Source organism: Montipora foliosa, chromosome 6 (genome assembly GCF_036669935.1).
Source record: "Montipora foliosa isolate CH-2021 chromosome 6, ASM3666993v2, whole genome shotgun sequence".
NCBI lineage: Eukaryota > Metazoa > Cnidaria > Anthozoa > Scleractinia > Acroporidae > Montipora > Montipora foliosa.
Genome location: NC_090874.1, coordinates 34478883 through 34497468, shown reverse-complemented (window position 1 = coordinate 34497468; position 18586 = coordinate 34478883). Strand labels below are relative to the sequence as shown.

The 18586-nt window shown below is 38.2% G+C and overlaps 2 protein-coding genes across 2 annotated transcripts in view; one reads left to right on the top strand and one right to left on the bottom strand.

Annotated features, from left to right (window-relative positions):
- LOC138007195 (pre-mRNA-processing factor 40 homolog B-like) overlaps positions 1-2440 on the bottom strand; it is a 54036-nt gene extending 51596 nt beyond the window's left edge. The window contains exons 1-2 of the mRNA XM_068853973.1: positions 2375-2440; positions 2194-2289 (exon numbers count right to left, since the gene is read on the bottom strand). Coding sequence (XP_068710074.1) covers positions 2194-2289; positions 2375-2377 — 99 coding nt within the window. The 5' untranslated portion in view covers positions 2378-2440. The remainder of the gene's footprint in view (positions 1-2193; positions 2290-2374) is intronic.
- A 76-nt stretch (positions 2441-2516) lies between these two features.
- The window catches only part of LOC138007199 (DENN domain-containing protein 5B-like), a 77415-nt gene continuing 61345 nt past the window's right edge, over positions 2517-18586 (top strand). The window contains exons 1-6 of the mRNA XM_068853978.1: positions 2517-2675; positions 5640-5749; positions 9377-10076; positions 15138-15325; positions 15526-16528; positions 16953-17033. Of these exons, the coding sequence (XP_068710079.1) occupies positions 2582-2675; positions 5640-5749; positions 9377-10076; positions 15138-15325; positions 15526-16528; positions 16953-17033 (2176 nt within the window). The 5' untranslated portion in view covers positions 2517-2581. The remainder of the gene's footprint in view (positions 2676-5639; positions 5750-9376; positions 10077-15137; positions 15326-15525; positions 16529-16952; positions 17034-18586) is intronic.

Sequence of the window (18586 nt, the reverse complement as noted above, 5' to 3'; positions counted from 1 at the left end):
GTAGCTCAGTCGTGGACCAAAAGAATATCAATTCAGCTACTTTTTGTTGATTTTTAAGTGCTTAATTTAATAATAATTTTATTAGGAACTGTGAAAAATGTCTGTGTTTTTCTAACAACTACAAATTTTAAGTTATATTTTAGCAGAAAAAAATTCAGGGTTAGTTGCACGTTAAAGACTGTTGACACAAACTGGACTCTTAGGGCATCACTCCCTTGATTCTTTAAAAGATGAACTTTGTTAATCTGGTCACAGTTACTGCCATAAGATTTTTCCCTTTATCCTCCACAATACTTCATTTCAAATAGTTGACATTGTTGGGTTCCAGTACCAAACGTCCTCTATTTTCACAAGACCTATTGACTAGTAAAGGACCAACTGTACTTGCCAATAATGACATTTCATTATCCAATGGCTAATTTGGTACTGTACTTGTAAGTATCAAGCCTTGTATATATTCTCCAAATGTTTGGTTCCTGTTTTGTAGAAAGTAACTAAGTGCGTTGACCACAGAGCACCAAGCATTTTATACTTAATATTATAATAGTTACATTTTTACCATGTTACATGTATTTGGTGACAGTTTATAGTTACAGTGTATTCATATTTACCTTTTCATCACTGAAATTAAAAAACTTATCACCTGAACACATGTAAGTATACAAAATAATGTTGACAGTGGGTCATGTTTTGTACAATGCGACTTTGTTCTTCTTGACTACAGAGCATTGAACATTATTGAAATATTTACATGTAAGTAATATAATATTTTTACTAATGACATTTGTTAAATGGGCTGTACAGTTTACAGTGATTTATTATTAGATGTTCATTATTAAGACTGACTTGACAAATTGACTTAATTTGTTTGTTATCATGAATTAAAAATCACAAGAAATGAACCTCCCTGATGTTCCTACACTCAATCCATTGGTTGTGTGTTGATGGCCCTGCAATATAGCTTCCTCTCCACTCACCTCTAACTTGCACCATTTTATCACAAACAAGAACGTTCTCAACACCATAATGTACTCTAATTCTTGATGGCCATAGCTCTCAGTCTCTCTCAACAGCACTCAGAAACAATCCCAGAAATGTTTCGGCTGTATTATTGAGACTACACGATAGAAAGATTATTCTTCTAGGAAATTTGTCTATGCAACCATGAATTACAGTGTACCAGCTTCCATCTAATCAATGAGTGATATCCATCAAAAAGTCAAAGTGAGTATGGGCAAGACACCTGGTACTTCCTGTGCTGTATGGTAGCACCACATCTCAAGGCATTATTTTCGGGATCTAGCTTTGCCAACCTTTCTCTGACTCTTTGACGTTGAATCCGTAACGCAATAGACTTCAGGTAACCGGCTATTATGTTGCAACCAGAAGCCAAGGTTGCTGCCTAACGGTCACCCGGTTGCCTGGGGTGTCTTATTTGCGAGCGCGGGCGACCACATTTCTGAACAAGTAGCCCGAACGGTCGCCTTACTTGATTCATCCTCACTTTCTTGTAATATGATCCCAGCTGGAATTAATTAATTCTGGGCTCTTGAAAAAATGACTCGGGCTACAAACTTTTAATGTTGGAAGGCCGAAGGGCTCCTGGACAATTTTGTTAGGCAGCAGCTTTGAGAAGCACTCCCGTGGTTGTTTATGTAATCTCCAAACCACAAAGAAAACATAGATGTACCCCATCATAAGGTTGCGTGAATAAAGTGAAGTGTTTCCAACAATGTTATATGACAACTATCCAACATTGTTAGAAGCGCTCTTTTGACAATGTTGGGGTGTGTTCCTCTAACAATGGCTTTATGATTTAACAGATGAAACATTATACGAAACAGTGAAGTGATCCCCGAACTTATCTGGACAATTTAAGAAATTGTCTCTAAAAGAAAAATGAAAAATTCATGTGGCTTCAAGTGGATTCAAACCCATGACCTCTGCGATACCGGTGCACTGCACAAAATAGAAACGCAAGGATCAAAATGAATTGAACAAAGCAACAACTTCAATTGGAGCTAGTAAAGCGCTATTTGCCAATTAAATATATATCAGCTAACCGCGCTGTGTCAGTTACCATTGAGGTAAAACAATGTTACAGGTAAAGTGACGGAAATTTTGCAGTCCCAAGTATGCTCTAGCTTTACACTAACTTATTAAAAATGACACGTTAAAATAAAGAAGTTTTACCGTGTAACCTCCAGGCGCCATCATGACAGGTGTAGGGTTACTAGAATAACCAGCTGGTTGTGCGCTTCCCGTGGAAGGAGGATACCCTCCTGACGCCTAAAGATAGATAAAATAACTGTTAAGGCATTCTGTAGCATTCGCTTGCGCAGCGTTCACCGTTAAAAGCGAAAACAATGCGTACCATTTTCAAGCCAAAATGTTAGCCGTCTTGGACGCTTTGATCTTCAAGTAACGCATGTGGTATCCCACAAGTCAACTTTCATTTTAGATGTTATGTAAGAGTATACGAATCTAAAATTAGCGCGTGATCTGGACACTAGTGCATGCAGAATCATTGCTTCGGCTTGCGTTGACATGGTTAAAGCGTGAAGGGCTACTTTTTTCCGAGATGTCTTCTTCGAGCGCTGGCCAGCGCTTTGCCGACTACTTCGTAGTAAGTGGCTTAGACATCGTAACAGGGCTTGAAGCCGATCAGTTGTCAGGTTAGTGATGATTTGTATTCGATTTGGTTTATAATTCCCTCTGGTGGGTGGATAGACTGCTTGTGTGCCAGCCATCGTTTTAGACGCTTTCTTCCTACACCGAGCAAGAATTTTTTTGACGGAGAAGAAATGTGAAACGCTAATTTTTATAAACTGAGGACGTTTTTCCAAAATCACTTATACCATCTGGAGAAATCTTGTATTTGGAAGTCCAAATTATTCCCGAATATTTGTGTATTATATTATCGCGTAAGATTTAGTCATCTGTGACTGTGGGACTTCTCTTCAAACAGAAGACATCAAGGCAGCCAGATTTTTCGGAATTCTTCCTTTCTTCAGTTAAAACCCAAAATGCAAGAAATGTTCTGGTGAATACCATATCATTAAATCTGAGTCCATCGCAAAAAAAAAAAATTCTCGATGACTTCAAAGGTTATATTTCCTCAATTTACGTCATGATCAGAAAAAGACCGTTCTTTCCTTTCCTAAGAGTTTGCGGGGTAATGTTTCGATTTTGACAATTATATCGTGTCATTATGAAAGTATTATTTGCCACTTCGTTTGCCATTTGTCGGAGATTATAATAGTTTTCTCTTGCGGTTCGTTTAATAGTATTTATGAAGTTGTGGCTTGCATTCATTACACAGGATGTGACGTACTGTACACTTTGAGCTTACTACTTGCATGTATCAAACGATGAACGTTAATATATTCTGTTTTCCAGATCAATCTGTTCTCAGTTGTGGCATGTGTATTTCCAATACATGCTTTCAAAGTTTATAGTGGCTTTACCTGGCTAGTGGGTATGCCAATATCTGTCTTGTTTAACCGCTATTGTCATCTTATATTGTCACTGTTGGAAGGGCAAGACACTGATGGCAGTGTGTGGTTATCACATGGAACTGTGTCAGCTTCCTTTGTAGTTCAAGCTCTACTGCACAGTTGTACTGATGAATATTGCTACATAAATTGCAGGTTGTAAGTGTAGAATTTCCTATGGGGAGATTGTAAGGGAGAATATTGTGCAAGGTGAAAGTTAAAATTTAAGTATCTTTCTTCCAGACTTGATATTGGTTTACATCCTTAACATCAATGACACGATCCTGATTAAAAAATTTTAGCACTTTATGTAAGGAAACAAATTCATGTTAATATCTATAATCTTATTTACGTTGTTGCCAGTTAAAAATATCTTATGGTCAATTTTTGTACTTACTTCAATAGTATTGATATATTTTATTTTATTTCCTGGTATTATTGCATTTCAATGCAGCAAAAAATTATGTAATTGTCGACCCAACCCTAATTATTATATTTTTCTTACTGTTCTTGTGGATTGTTATTATCAAAAAAATCCCACAACAACTGTATTGGCCCATTGAAAACTGTATTTGTAGCCACTTGAGTGATTACCACCTGAGATGGCTGGGATGGTTGACATTCTACATGTCAAGTTACATGTATTCCTTAAGACTACAAGTCACTTTTAAAACATGTTCTGAAAAAAAATATATACATGTAGTGTAAGGCTTTGTTTCATACATGTACCGAAAATGTGAGCAAATTCTTTCATGGTTGAGAGCTTTTCTATTAAAAGGAATAGAAACAATGAGATATACAAATGTAGGTTTGGTTTTGATGAGAGGATTTCTGTATTGCTTTTTCAAAATTAAATAAGTGGTTTTGTTTTTGGTCTCACAGTGAACCTCTGCTTGGGATAGAACAACCAGATAATAATAATAATAATAATAATAATAATAATAATAATAATAATAATAATAATAATAATAATAATAATAAAATATTTATATAGTGCTCAATCCACCATTTGTCCATGGCACTTTACATTAAAAAGATATTATAAAATGCTAAAAGTTCCACAACATTATAAAAAAAAGCATCACGTAAATTACATCAATAAGTTAAAAATCATCTAAAAATTAAAAAGTTAAAAAACTTGTTTTAAAAAGATATGTTCTTAAATATCATTTAAAAATGTCTATCGAACTCCCGGAGGGGGGGGGGTGGGGGTACTCCCAGAAAAATTGGGTAGGGGTGTGCGGCCCGCTTCCCAAAACCCTTACCCTATTTATGACCAAAATCTGCGATTTTCCCTACCCTATTTATGACCTGACCAAAAATTTGATACCCAATTTATGACCTGACCCTTAAATCAATACCCTGGTGTAGACCTGCCTTATAATTATTTCCCTAGTTCAGACCAATGTTAAAGGCAATGTTTATCTGCTTTTATTAGGTAAACAAATTCAAGACTAGAGTGCAAAAATGGATACCCTATTTATGACCAAAATGGCGGAAAATTGGCCAAAATCGATACCCTATTTATGACCAAAACGGCTGAAAAACCCTACCCTATGGGGCCGCACATACCTATATAGCCCATATAAGGGAGTAGCCCCCCCCCCCCCCCCATCCTGGGATCGAACTACTGGATCTTAGTTCAAGTGGGATCGAGTTCCATAGTCTCGGTGCTTTGACAGCAAACGCTCCCTCTCCATATGTTTTCAGAGAATGTGGGATTATGGATAAAAATTATTTTGAAACAAAGGCTGAAAAAAACGTGTGTTGTTGACTCAGGCAAGAATCTGATGCCCAGTAAAGAAAGCATGCAATACACTGGAGAGGAATGACCTTCAGCAATTTCAATCTCCCTTAATTGCCTTCCACCATTAGCTCTGCAGTTCCACTGTAGATTATATGATTTCTTCTTCTTCTTCTTCTTCTTCTTCTTCCTACAAAACTGTTATAAATTCACATAGATGGGAAAAAATGTACTGTACAGTTTCCAGCTAAAAATAAAAGTGGTAAGGATCGTTCATTTCAGTTATTGTATTGAACTTCTTTACCTGTTAATTATCTTATCCAAGAGATTGACATGTAGTCTTCAGGTTACACAGTACATGTAGGAAGATCCTACGATTTATCTTTCCTTTCCAAATTCAGGTGACTCTTTACATATATCGCCTTTGGAGCGTTCCTATAAAGCCAAGGTTTTATTGCATTTTCCTTCAAATGTTGATTGGAACCCTTTTGATGAGGATGCTGTTCGAATGGTAAGTTTTTTAAGTTCTCAGTAAGTAGGTTGTAAGTGAATCTATAAACAAATTTATTGTTGGATATCGCACAAGAAAGTATAGTGCTGTTCTAAATGAAGTACCGTAAACATCGGCGTATAAGCCACACCTTTTTGCTCATTAAAAAACTATACCACATTTAATACGCATTGATCATTGCGTTTGCGAGTTTGGTGGCTTGTAAAAGAGCCGTTTTTGTTTGAGTTTACACGATGATTAAACCTTTTTCGTTTAAAGACCTTTTAACCGGTTTAACATTGCCTTTCTTGAGCAGGTGGACTTCAGTCGGCAGGGAATCTCCATTCCACCACAAAGTTGTTTAAAATGTCGACGATGGCCGCTCACTTCGACAGAAATCGATCTACCACGAACAAGAATGCCTGGTTACTAAGCTAAAACGAACCGAAACGTTCGTCAGTCGTCTGCAGGTGTTGTTGCATGTAAATTCTAATGAGAAATGGACAGGAATGAAAAATACTGGCTTAAAAATGCCAGAGAAAGATCAAATTTATGTCCTAGTCGGATTTTCATACTATTAGAGGGTCAAAATTATAGGTAAGAGTTTTTGTATTCTCTGTTACAAACGTAGTGAGTTACATATAATATGCGGGTTGACACGTGCAAGAAACTTGAAGAAACAGTGCATTTACATGTAAGACATCTTTGTCAAGACTCCACTTTTGATTTATTTTAATTTCTCTCAAATTTTTTTTTTCCAAAATCTAAGTTGCTAAATTCGGGATGCGGCTTATCTACGAGTGCGGCTTATTCGCCGGTGTTTACGGTACATTGTATAGGCTTGGTGAATTCCAGACAACTCGGGGGAGTGTGAAAAAAATTGTAGCTCAAATAATAATTGTTGCAAAGGAATGGTGAAAATCATCTGAGACTTTCCAACTTTCTGGCAACATGCCTAGAATGATTAATATATTTCAGTCTCATGTAAGAAGAAATCACAACTTCTTTTTTCACGAATTCTTATTCATAATTGCTGAATTTATGTACCGTTAGGAAATATGAGATGTACATGTAAACTGCTTCAGCTTATCTTGCAAATTTGAAAATTTTATTACTGTGACTGTTTCTAAAGGGATCAAGTTAAAAATCAAATAATTACTAAATGACTTCCATAAAGTAATCTCAAAGAGAGCGAAATTTCAAACTTTAAGTAAGAACGAAATACTAAAATGTTTGTACAAAAAGAAAATTGTGTACTTTATAAAAATTACAAAATATTTCAGCTGTACAGGGCTGAAAATACTCTAATGGCCGGGCAATGGACAATATCCGGTTTGTTTGTGGTTTTGACCACAGGCTCCCCAAGCTGAAAATATGTGGTGTATGCGACAGCTTGTGTATATAGAGAATTGTATGGGAAAATCACCGATCGTAAAAAAATTGTGTAAATAACTATCTCATTTGAAATAAAGTTTTCCTACCTCAAATGTGTGACGAACTTGCCTCTTGTGCCGATTTTAGAGCCATTCTGATGCCGTTTAATGAAGTCATCCGGAAACCGTTACTAAAAGAATAGGAAGGCCTACCACTCCATCCATTGCTGGCCAGACCTCACTCCACAAATCGTTTTCTCCTCAACAGGAAAAGTCCCGAATCGCAATTAAAACAACAGTTCCATAAAGCCCAATAGATGTCACTCCAAATACGTGTGTTTCGGCGGCCGAAAGACTTGTAAAGAACGAAAACTTTGCCTTAAAATTCACCTCTTCGGCTTTCCTCAGAGGCTTGTGACCGGGCAGTCAACAACGGCCGCTTGCAAGGGCTCTCGCAAGGTGGTTTCACCTTCAACTCTGATTGGTCCATTTGAATTTGACTGCGCGCTGGCAACACGACCCTCCAATCAGAGTTGAGGGTGTAACCAGCTTGTGAGCGGCCGTTGTTGACTGCCGGGTCACAAGCCTCTAAGGAAAGCCGAAGAGGTTAATTTTAAGGCAAAGTTTTCATTCTTCATGAGTCTTTCGGCCGCCGAAACACATGTATTTGGAGTGAAATTTATTGGGTTTTAAGGAACTGTTGTTTTTATTGCGATTCGGAGCTTTTCCTGTTGAGGAGAAAACGATTTGTGGAGTGAGGTCTGGCCAGCGATGGATGGAGTTGTCGGCCTTCCTATTCTTTTAGTAGCGGTTTCTGGATGACTTCACTAAACGGAGTCAGAATGGCTCTAAACTCGGCACAAGAGACAAGTTCGTCACACATTTGAGGTAGGAAAACTGTATTTTAAATGAGATAGTTATTTACACAATTTTTTTACGATCGGTGATTTTCCCATACAATTCTCTACATACACAAGCTGTCGCATACACCACGTATTTTCAGCTTGGGGAGCCTGTGTTTTGACTGGTCAAACTTTCAACTTGCCAGTCATTTTGACCGGTCTGAAAAATACCAAAGTTTCCATGCTGTTCATTTGTTTACTATCTTCAGGCCTTCTGATATTGCGTGATGGGGCTATTTCGCACAATCGACCTCAAATGGCATCCGATTGCACAATTCACGAAAAATCGTATAATTCACGAAAGAACGCATAACATTTATAAAATAAAACATAAATCAAGTTTGTTAGGAATTCCTGCATAAATATGCCGTTTTAAAGATGATTTACCTTGGAAAAAGGCTAAAAAGCCTTTGTTACCTTTGATTTCGTAAACATTTGAAGTTCAAGGCGTTATTTTGCATGTCAGGGGCCTGGTACGAGCCTCATTCTTAAAGAGTCGCCTATTGGTGTAACACAAACACGCCCTTTGATCAGATTAGCAAATCTGTTCAGAAATATAATACTGCATATAAAAACAAAGTGTAAGAAGCTAGTCATAGCCTACAGGAATATCAATAATTATTGATCATTCATTTGGCATGTTAGCTGTGTCCTTTCAACTTTTAATGTGGTGCACCGATATTGCAGAAGACCTCATTTTTTACTTATCCCAACTTATATCGATCAAGATTCATAATTACTGTTCCCTTGTGTTCAAAATGTCTTTAGGGCAGCAAAAACATATTTTTCTTATCCTGAAACCTTGAAAAACAAGCTAAGAAAAAAATCACATAATTTACATTTATCGCATAATTGGCCTTTCTAATCGCATAATCTGCCCTGCAAATTTTGCATAATTTGCATTTTTTCATCGCACCCTATCAGAAGGCCTGTATATTCCCCACTGCTGGTTTCCTAATTGTGGAAGTACGAGCTGAAATGAACTGGAACTGTTGTTTAAAAATTGCACTACAAATCGTTTACAGTGGCGTCACACCACATTCTCACACTTCCGGTCTCGTATTTTCCCTTTCCCTTTTCGTAATTTTCAAGTTGTTCATTTCCTCCTGCATTCAAAATTTGACAGTAGTAAATATTGTATTTACTAAAAAAGGAGATGGCTACCTGTTGTTTGAGGGATGAGGGGCTTACACTTAAGTTGTGTTAAGGCGAAAATAAATTATTGACCGGCCAGATGCGAGGTATGTCCGAGATAAAATTTGTTTGGCTGGTCATCTTGTCCAGCTATCTTGTGGCAGTATTTTCAGCCCTGCTGCAGGTGTGTCACTGTAACCTACACTGACATTGATTTTCCCTTTCTTTTCTTGTTTCAGCTTTCTTTACCTCAAGGATTAACATTCAAAAAGCAATCTGAAGATCACGAGCCAAGCTTCCATTCTTTTCTCATAACCCGCGAGGATGGATCAAGAGTTTATGGCTGTGCTCTTAAATTTTATGAGGCTGTTGAGGATCCTCAGATCTGTAAGGCTATGGACACACTGCAAGCCATGCATGATGCTGAATTGGCTCTTGCACGATCAAGGTCTCGTTCAAAATCACCTTCTTTGATTATGACAGGGAGTGCAGGCTCTGTGGAAACGTGGAGTTGCAGTGACAAGTTAAACTCGAGCTCTCAAATATCAGCTATCTCCAACCATAGAATATTTAATGTTCATAAAGATACTCTTCTAGTTTCAAAATGCATCTGCATAATAATGCCTCTGCCATTTATCTCTGCTGGGAAAACATACCTGGAACAAATTTACCTTTCTGCACGGAGTGGGGACAATCTTCCGCTTCCTTTAGAGTCCTACATATATAACTTATTATTTGAGGTGCCTCTGCCACCAGCTGGAAAAACAATGAGATTTAGTTGCCATGACTTGAACATTACATGTCAAAGACCTAGTAGCAATGAGCTTCCACTGTTTGATTACTCCTGCAAGGAACTTTTTACTTTGCTTGGTGTTGAGAACATTGTCAAGTTGTTTACTTGTTGTCTGTTGGAACAACAAATTCTTCTGCTCTCAAATGGTAAGTTATAGTTAGCTTAGAAAGATCTAAATGTTTTTGTTTAATTGGTGTATTGTGCTTGTTGAGTTAAGTACGGTGCCTACTAATTCAAAGGTATTTTTGCACAGTTTATGAATATGCAGGCAAAGCAGATCTTAACAAGTGCTTTTGAAATCCAAGATGAAAATTGGGGTACACACAAAATGAAATGTTTTCAATGGAACCCACTGGGAACTCGAATCCCCAGATGGGATTCAAACCCACGACCCTCCATGATCTAGTCGGATGCTCTAACCACTGAGCAACTGCAGACTATGGTGAGCAAGGGTGAAATGTGGGTCTTTGACTCGAGCTCCATTATCAGGGCTTGAAATTGCGACTCACTGGTCGCCAGCTGGCGAATCACGTTTTGTCTGATAACTGAGGATAAACATTAGACAACTGTTGTATTTGAATCTTTATAAGATGAAATCGTTCGGAACTGGTAGCTAGAACACGACTCACCTTTCTTTCCCCATTAAAATAATGTATAAATACTACAAGAAAATCGGTTTCTCAGCACATTGTTAATTAATAGCACAAAAGTACGTCGTTACTTCGATCACCGTGTTTACTAGGGGCCATATTGTTTCAGCGGCTTCATGGGATTGTGGGCGCACTTAAACACTTAAACAAGTCGAAAATTTGCATACGGTATGTGGCTTTGATTACTGTCAAGTTCGATCCGCAAGTGCTGCCGTTGAAAGCATCCACAGGGCATTATTTCGAAGTTTAATACCCTTTACATGCAACATAGGTCTCGAGAGACGAGCGAAATTAAATCAGCAAATTATGACCCGAAAAACCGAAGACATGATTTTTTTCAGTGTTTGCCGTGACGTGGTCTTTACAGTCATTTCACGATGTTTTGCCGACGCGTGCAAAGTCCAATAATTCCTTGTAGAAAAATCAAATAAATTCGATTGGAATATTACAGAAAGTTTTTAAAAAATCTTTTCTTTGTACTGAGAGCATTTCACTGTTTGAATCAGCGAATTATGTCCCGAATTACATCACGATGGCCTCCCGCCGGCGCGTGCCCAAAATTAACCCAATAATTTTCCTTGCAGAAAAATCAAATAAATGTGATCAGCGCATCATTGAGCCTTTGAAGAAAAAAAATGTGTCTGAAGTGAAAGCATTGTAGCCGTTGAAATCAGAAAATCGTACCCAACTGGACTGGAGATGTGGATATTACATGAATTAAAATCATATTGTCACGTGCCAGCAAAAGTGTGTGATTTCACTATCGGGCTGAAAATCCACGGCAAAAAATCATTCTTTACTGCTGAATTTACAACAAAACAACTCAAGCTGCAAAATTCTCAGTCTTAAATGATGAATTTCTGCACAAAACTGCTAATGATGAGTCCTTTGCTAAAGAGTTGTGTTGTTAAGTTTAACGAGTGACAGACGCAACGGCTTTGGACCTGAAAGTTGTTTGTATTTTTTCACCATCGGTGAGTGTCACGCTTTACTTGAGTATTCATATCCAAAACGACAGAAGGAGTTAAATACTCAACTTTAAATGATGAATGGCTGTACAAAACTGCTAATGACGAGCCCTATGCTTACGAGTAGTGTTTTTTAGTTTACGACTAAACGGATGCACCGGCACGAAGTTTGTTTTGATAATATCGCTCTCAACGCTTTCATGTAAATTTCGATGTTAAAAAGGTTCTTGTGTGCAGTTTGTCGCTAGTTTTTGGCTTTGAAACACAAATATTCAGCCAGAAGGACTTTGCGGCATTAGAATAAGCATATGGTAAGATTTTTTGCGCACCGACCATAGAACACGCAAATTATTTTCAAATTCACCACACCGCAAACGATTGAGACTAAACAAAGACAAGGCGACAAAAGAAAGACAAAGGAAGAGCTCATAAATACTAATGAGCCTTTTTGCGTATGTGTTGACGCGCATCCGCGTTTTTTTTGACGCATTTACGCGTTTTGCGTATGCGCGTTTTTTGCGTATATTTTGGTTCGCTTATCTCCGAGCTGCACTGTAGCTTGATATTGATAACATATTGATAATGAACCTAGATATTGCACAATGAGTTTGAAATTTACATGGAACCTTCAAAAAGCAACCTGTACCCTTAACGTAAAGTGCGTTGGAGAAATTGTCCCCTGTGTTAGAAAGCGATTACCTGCAAAATTGACTGCACAAGGTGATTAATAAATGGAGATAAATATCGGTAGAAAAGTACGTTAAGAAACCAAGTTCCTCTGATTCTAGAGGCTACTGAAACCGTATACGAGCCGCTCCTTTTATTTTATCTTGGTCGGAGACTGGTACGAGCATTGTGGTTGTGTTTGGACCTAGGCCGAGCAATTGTAGTATTGCGTTTAGTCGCGATAAAGGTAAATTGCTTGCTACGCAAGCTGTAGGAGAATAAAGAACTACGTTTTGAAGACGTGAAAAGCAAGGATAAAGGACCCATCTTTGCCTTGCTATGGAAAACACGGACGGTGCTTCGCTCCATTTCAAATAACCTTAAAGAATACCATTACCAAACTAAGCCGAAAACAACAATGGCTTTAGAGATCCTTCTTGTGCTGTTTTTTTTTCTCTGTGCTATTTAATGATTATGACTTTCCTTGCATACAAAGTTGGCGACCAAAATTTATGCTCTGGCGACCAAATTTTTCCCATTAGTCGCCAGCTGGCACCCGAGCAAAAAAGTTAATTTCAAGCCCTGATTATGCAGCTACAGAGTCAAGTAACTACTGACAGCATAGCTCATAACTGCATTGCATAGTCACCTTAAAGCACATCTGAGATGCGGCCAACAAACCACCCAAGTGAGTGAATTTGAGAATGATGTACAAATATAAATGAAATATGGCCTGCATAGCAGGCAGTTTGGTGAATTTTAGACGCTTCCTTCGAGTGATCATGGCTATGGGAAAAGCAAGCGAAGGGGGAGGGAGTGAGAAGAACAATCGAGGAACTGCTTGCAATCAACTCCACGACATTTTCAAAACCTCCCATTTCCAATCATGTGTGACGAGCACATGTTTGATGTCAACTCTCAACCAATCATAGCGCGCCTTGTGTTAATGTTGGCGGTAATACAGTTGTTTCGCTTGGGAAAAAAATTTACAAGATCTATCTGAGATTTCAACTTCCCGTTAACATTTCCCTGTTCATGATTTGTCGACAATGATATATGTATATATAAAGAATAATATAAAAAGAAGGTGATCGAATCAACAAATGATCTGACTAGCCATTTTATTTATTTACCAACTACTTTCAGACGGCACAAACTGTGTGGCACTCTTCAGATAAAATAGCTAAGTGGAAACTTCATTAAAACGCATGCTTATACGTGATAGGATTACACTCACCCACCAAATTAGAATTTAAGCAGATGGTTGGTGGTATTCCATACATCATTTAAATGTTAAAACAGTGGATGCCTGAGGTAACCAAGGGTATTCATTGTGGCCAGCCAGTCCTTAGAAAGATCTTCAGCTCAATCTCTTACATGCATGCCCAGAAGAAGTGCAGCTTAAATCAGGTGCAAGCTAAATTTTGATAAACATCCATAAGTGACAATTTCAGTCTTAATTCCAAGAACCTTTAAAAAATCACAAAAAGGTAAGGGATTTCTTGAAGGTTTTTGAGTTTCTTCATGGTCGAGGAGCAAATACTGGTAATAATTCTCACACAAAACTGGGAGCTAAGCAAGCAAGCCGACCCCACAACCAACATGTAATAAATAAATTGTAACAGACCTTATCGAAAAACTCATGAACACTGTTTTTAAACTGAATGGAATGTGATAAACATCCTAAAAAAAAAAGCTACAAAGCTGCACTGAAAACACCCTTGAAGGGTGAGTGGGAAGGGAAGGTCAGGCAGTGGCAGATGGCAAAAAAAACTGAGCTGTGACCTGAAGAACCCCCACACTCTGAACCTCATTCTATCAGCTGTGTGTGAGAAAAACCTTTTCCGGTTTATTTGTTCTTCAGCTAGTGGAAAAACTCACTTAGTAAGTGATGTTTCTAGAGATTAGTGATGTGGAAATAGAGGAGAATGGAAAGAGAACACTTCGTGGTACCTAAAAAAAAAACAGCATATGTGAGCTTGATTGCGAGAAAATAGCTGCATCCTAGTTGGTGAGGGTTGTTTGAGCTCATGAAACCACTACAGGAAAGGTTCCCTAGACTGGAAGCAAATCACATTGTGACCTTTGACTTGTACATGTACAGTACATTTGATGGTCAGCTGTGACACTGACAGCTTGCAGACTCATTAACCCATTCACTCCTGTACTGCCCCACCCCCCCCCCCCCCACCTTGACAAATACATGTAAAATAATTTACAATTATTCACCTCAGGCTCAGTGAATATTCACCGATAATCACTGAGCCTGAGGCGAATAATTGTTTTAGTATAAATACACAGGTGATTATTTCAAAAAAGAGAAAAAAAAAACATTTCAACACGAAATCATCTTCACTTACAGTGGGAAAACGACTACTGGCAACCATTTTGTCCGTCGAGGTGATTATCGACTGATAATCCGAGATAGCGAGCCAATGAGAGCGCGCGATTTTGTATAATCACCTTTGTATTTATACTAATTAACAATTATTCCATGCGCGTGCGTTGGATATGAGGTGATAATAGATAACCAACGAGGCGTGTAGCCCCGAATTGGCTATAAGCGCGAGTGGAATAATTGTTTTATTAAAAATGCCCCCAAAATAATATTATAGAAAACTAGACTACAATAAAAATAAAAAGGCCCAAAAAATCACGTGTATGCTTGCCGTGTTTGTAGATCATGGTATAATGGCTCATAACCCATGATGGCTTAGCCAATCAAGACTCTTGAATGGCATTATCCAATGATCCAGTTTTTGATAATCTGCCATTAGACAGAGTAAAATCTGTTTGGTCCCACTCCTAGGGATCAAATGGGTTAAGCATGTTTTACTATGCAATTTTGCAAAGTTGTCCTTTAAACACGTAAATGAAATGTTTAAAAATGGGTGTCAATTTTTAATGGATTTTCATGTTACAGATTTCCACAATTTGATGGTGGTAGCAGAAAGCATGTCGGCTGTTCTTTTCCCTTTCATTTGGCAACACGTGTATGTCCCAATTTTACCACCAGCTCTGTCTCACTTTTTGGATGCACCAGTGCCATTCCTCATGGGAATATATTGCTCATCAGAAGAGGACAAGAAAAATCTTGCTTTGCCATCAGAGGTACATGTAAATGTGACTGTTGGAGTGGAGGGGACTAAAGATGGAGAATCCATTCCTCAGTTGTTTTGTTTTCTTGTCTGTTTGACTTGTGAGTTTCTCTCTTACTTGGTGCAGGGACACTTATACCCACTTGTTAATTTTATATCATTTTTATTTGAATGTTAAGTTAAACTATATCTTGTTTTAATTTTCATTTACAGGCTTCTCTGTGCCTAGTAGATATAGATAATTGTACAGTAACTACACCAGAGGATCTTCCTATGTTCCCAGATTCACAAGAACTGGTTGAGGAACTTAATGAAACAGTTAAAAGATTCAATGTGTGTATTCCCCAAGATGGAGAGACCAGCTTGTCTGAAAGTGGTGTCAATAGCTTAGAAAACTCACTAGAAATTTCTCAGAATTATGCATCTAACGGTAGTTCGGACTACGAGACTGCAAGTAATTCAGGATCACCTCAGGAATCACCTAGATCAAGGTCACCATGCTTGGAGACACCATCTCCTCGCTCAGAGTCACCAAATCTCAAAGCCAGGAAAGTTAAAAACAGAGACCCATCTAAGAGACGGGAGTGGGAGAGATTGAAAGCAAGTAGATCTGAATGGAAAGTTCCAAAATCAAAATCTTCCACATGTTTGGATGTTTCAAAGAACCCTAGACTACAAGCTATTGCAGCAATTGCAGAGAGGACAGGCATCATTGCTCCAATTTCAACTGTTGCGTCAAGCTTGGAAAAGTGTGTCTCTGATACCCAATTAACGCAATACAATGACAGTGATAATGAGTTTATATTTGGAGAAGAAGCTAAAGAAATTCCACGTAGTCAACAGCATGAGAATGAATTTAACACTGCAATTAGAGAGATTTTTGCAAATAGATTTACACAGCTTTTGTTGGAGTATGAATCATTTGTAATTCATCCAAATCAAGATCTTGAGGATTGGACATCAAACAGGGAACAAATGCAAAACTTTGACAAAGCGTCTTTTCTCTCTGATCAACCTCAGCAGTTTCTTCCTTTTCTTTCACCCTTTACCGAGACTCAAATGTTCGCAAGTTTTATTGACATGAAAATCATGGGAGTATGGGAAGAGCTGGATCCTAGGTTGGCAGTGTTCGATCAGCGAGTGGAGAGTTTGAAGACAAGACTCGGAATCACCAGATCACCATCCTATGAGAAATGCATGACCCTCAAAAATGCAAGTAAGTTTGTAGCTTTTGATATTCGTTTCTGCATACTACACTAAGCTAAAACCTGCACTGAAGCAAAATTTTGTCATCAATACTATAAATTATGGTTGGGCAAAAAACTGACCAATTTTCTTTTTGGATTTCAATAACACTTGTTAACATCTACTTTTCCTGTATAATTATAAATCGGGGCAAAAATACCTTTGAATTAGTAGGCACCGTCCTTAAGTAAGACAAAAGTAAAGAGGTGTGATTTGCTAATTAATCAGAATTTGTTATGAGCTGCACTATGTGCTTCTGCAGAAGGTAAAATTTACAAGTTCACATGAGAGCAGTAGCTGCTTTACCAAGCTATCCTGGTCAGTTGAGCTGTGTTTTTTTGTTTGTTTATTCAACTTTTTGGCATTTGAATTAATTTTGTTTGTAATTTTCTTAGTCCAAGTTCTTTTGCGGCGTTCCAATTCTGTGGATCACATGGCAATTCAGCCTCATATGCTGAATCTACCAGATAAGAAAGGTACATCCTCTTACATGTAGGGGTGAAGCTATATCGAAGGTGTTGATCGAGGAATCAAGCACACACATTTATGGACAGCACTTGAAGAGTGTAGCACATCTCAAGCTACATGTTTTACCAATACAGCAACAAACCTAAACATTCATTAAAGCTAACCTTAGTCCTAATTAGACCTAAACAAGACCTAATAATTAGCAAGGCTGCTGCCTAAGAAAATTTTAAAGGGACCCTCAGAGCTAAATGCTGAGAACTTAGGAGCCCAACATATAAAGTGAAAGGTGTTGCTGTGAAAAATTAAGGAGCCCAGAGCTATTCTTTGGGAGCCCCAGCAGGGCTCGAAATTGCGACCAATACGGTCGCATTTGCGACTAAATTTTTCCCTTTGCGACTAAAATGTCGGGAGAAGTCGCAAATTTGCGACTTGTTATCACCTTCGTTCTTTCGAAACAAAAGGGTTAGAAGTTGCCACTTTGCTGCTACTTTTGCTAAAATAAATAAATAAATAAAATTAATAAATAAATGACAAAATTATTTTGTTTCTCCCTGTGAATTTTCTCTGAAGGTAGCGCAATAATTGTATAGTAATTTAGCTGCGATGTTACGTGCACAGCTCCATTCCTTCGATCATTCGCCATTTTGAGCAGTTTCTTTACACACAAGTACTGCGGGCTCATATTTTTTTGCTAAACCGCTGACAACACAATGCAGCGCAGCGATTTTGCGACTAAAATTTGCGAAATTGCGACTAAATTTTCGTATCTTATCGCAAAATGCGACTGGATTTTTTCGTTAATTTCGAGCCCTGCCCAGGCTACCGGGCTCCTGTTAGACAACAGCCTTGATTAGACCTACATATGTATGTAAACAAGAGTTTCTAGTGAATGTTTAGGTTTGTTTCTGTATTGGTAAAACATGTAGCTTGAGACGTGCTACACTATTCGGCGGCTGTCCCATTAACAGGTGTGCTCTATCAACCCCCTCGAAATGCTTCACCCTTACATGTACAGGCTTATTATAATGTTGTGGTTCAAAGTTGTTTTGGTTTAATAAAGTTAAATGTTTATTTAACTAAGTTGACCACCATGAGCATAGTGTTCAGTGTTCTAGCAGTCATCACTTCTCTTGGGCCATCTTCATTCAAGCTGTCAGCAGTCAGACTCATAAGTGCAGGCTCACGTGGATCTTTGTGGTTTTTGTCAGCCAGGTTTTTATGAGTTTTTGGAGTGGTTTTCATTGTTAGGTTTTGAGCTTTCACCCACCCCACCCTACCCTCAATTTTTCCTTCCACTGAGTCTATTAGTTTGTGTGACAGATACCTGGAATGGCGGCTCATGGCTGGGTTGCGAGGATTTGCCATGGGGGCAATTTTTTATCTAGGGGCTGGCTGGCCAGAGTGGAAGCCCCTGGATACTCCAGGCAGCTGGTTAAAAGGTTTTCAAACCAGTTCAATCTTGATTTTTCTTTTGTCTGAAACAAAGGAAAATCAAAATTGAACTGGTTTAAAAGAATTTGAACCATGCTTGTTATTAGTAACTGTTGCGTTCTTGTTGTGA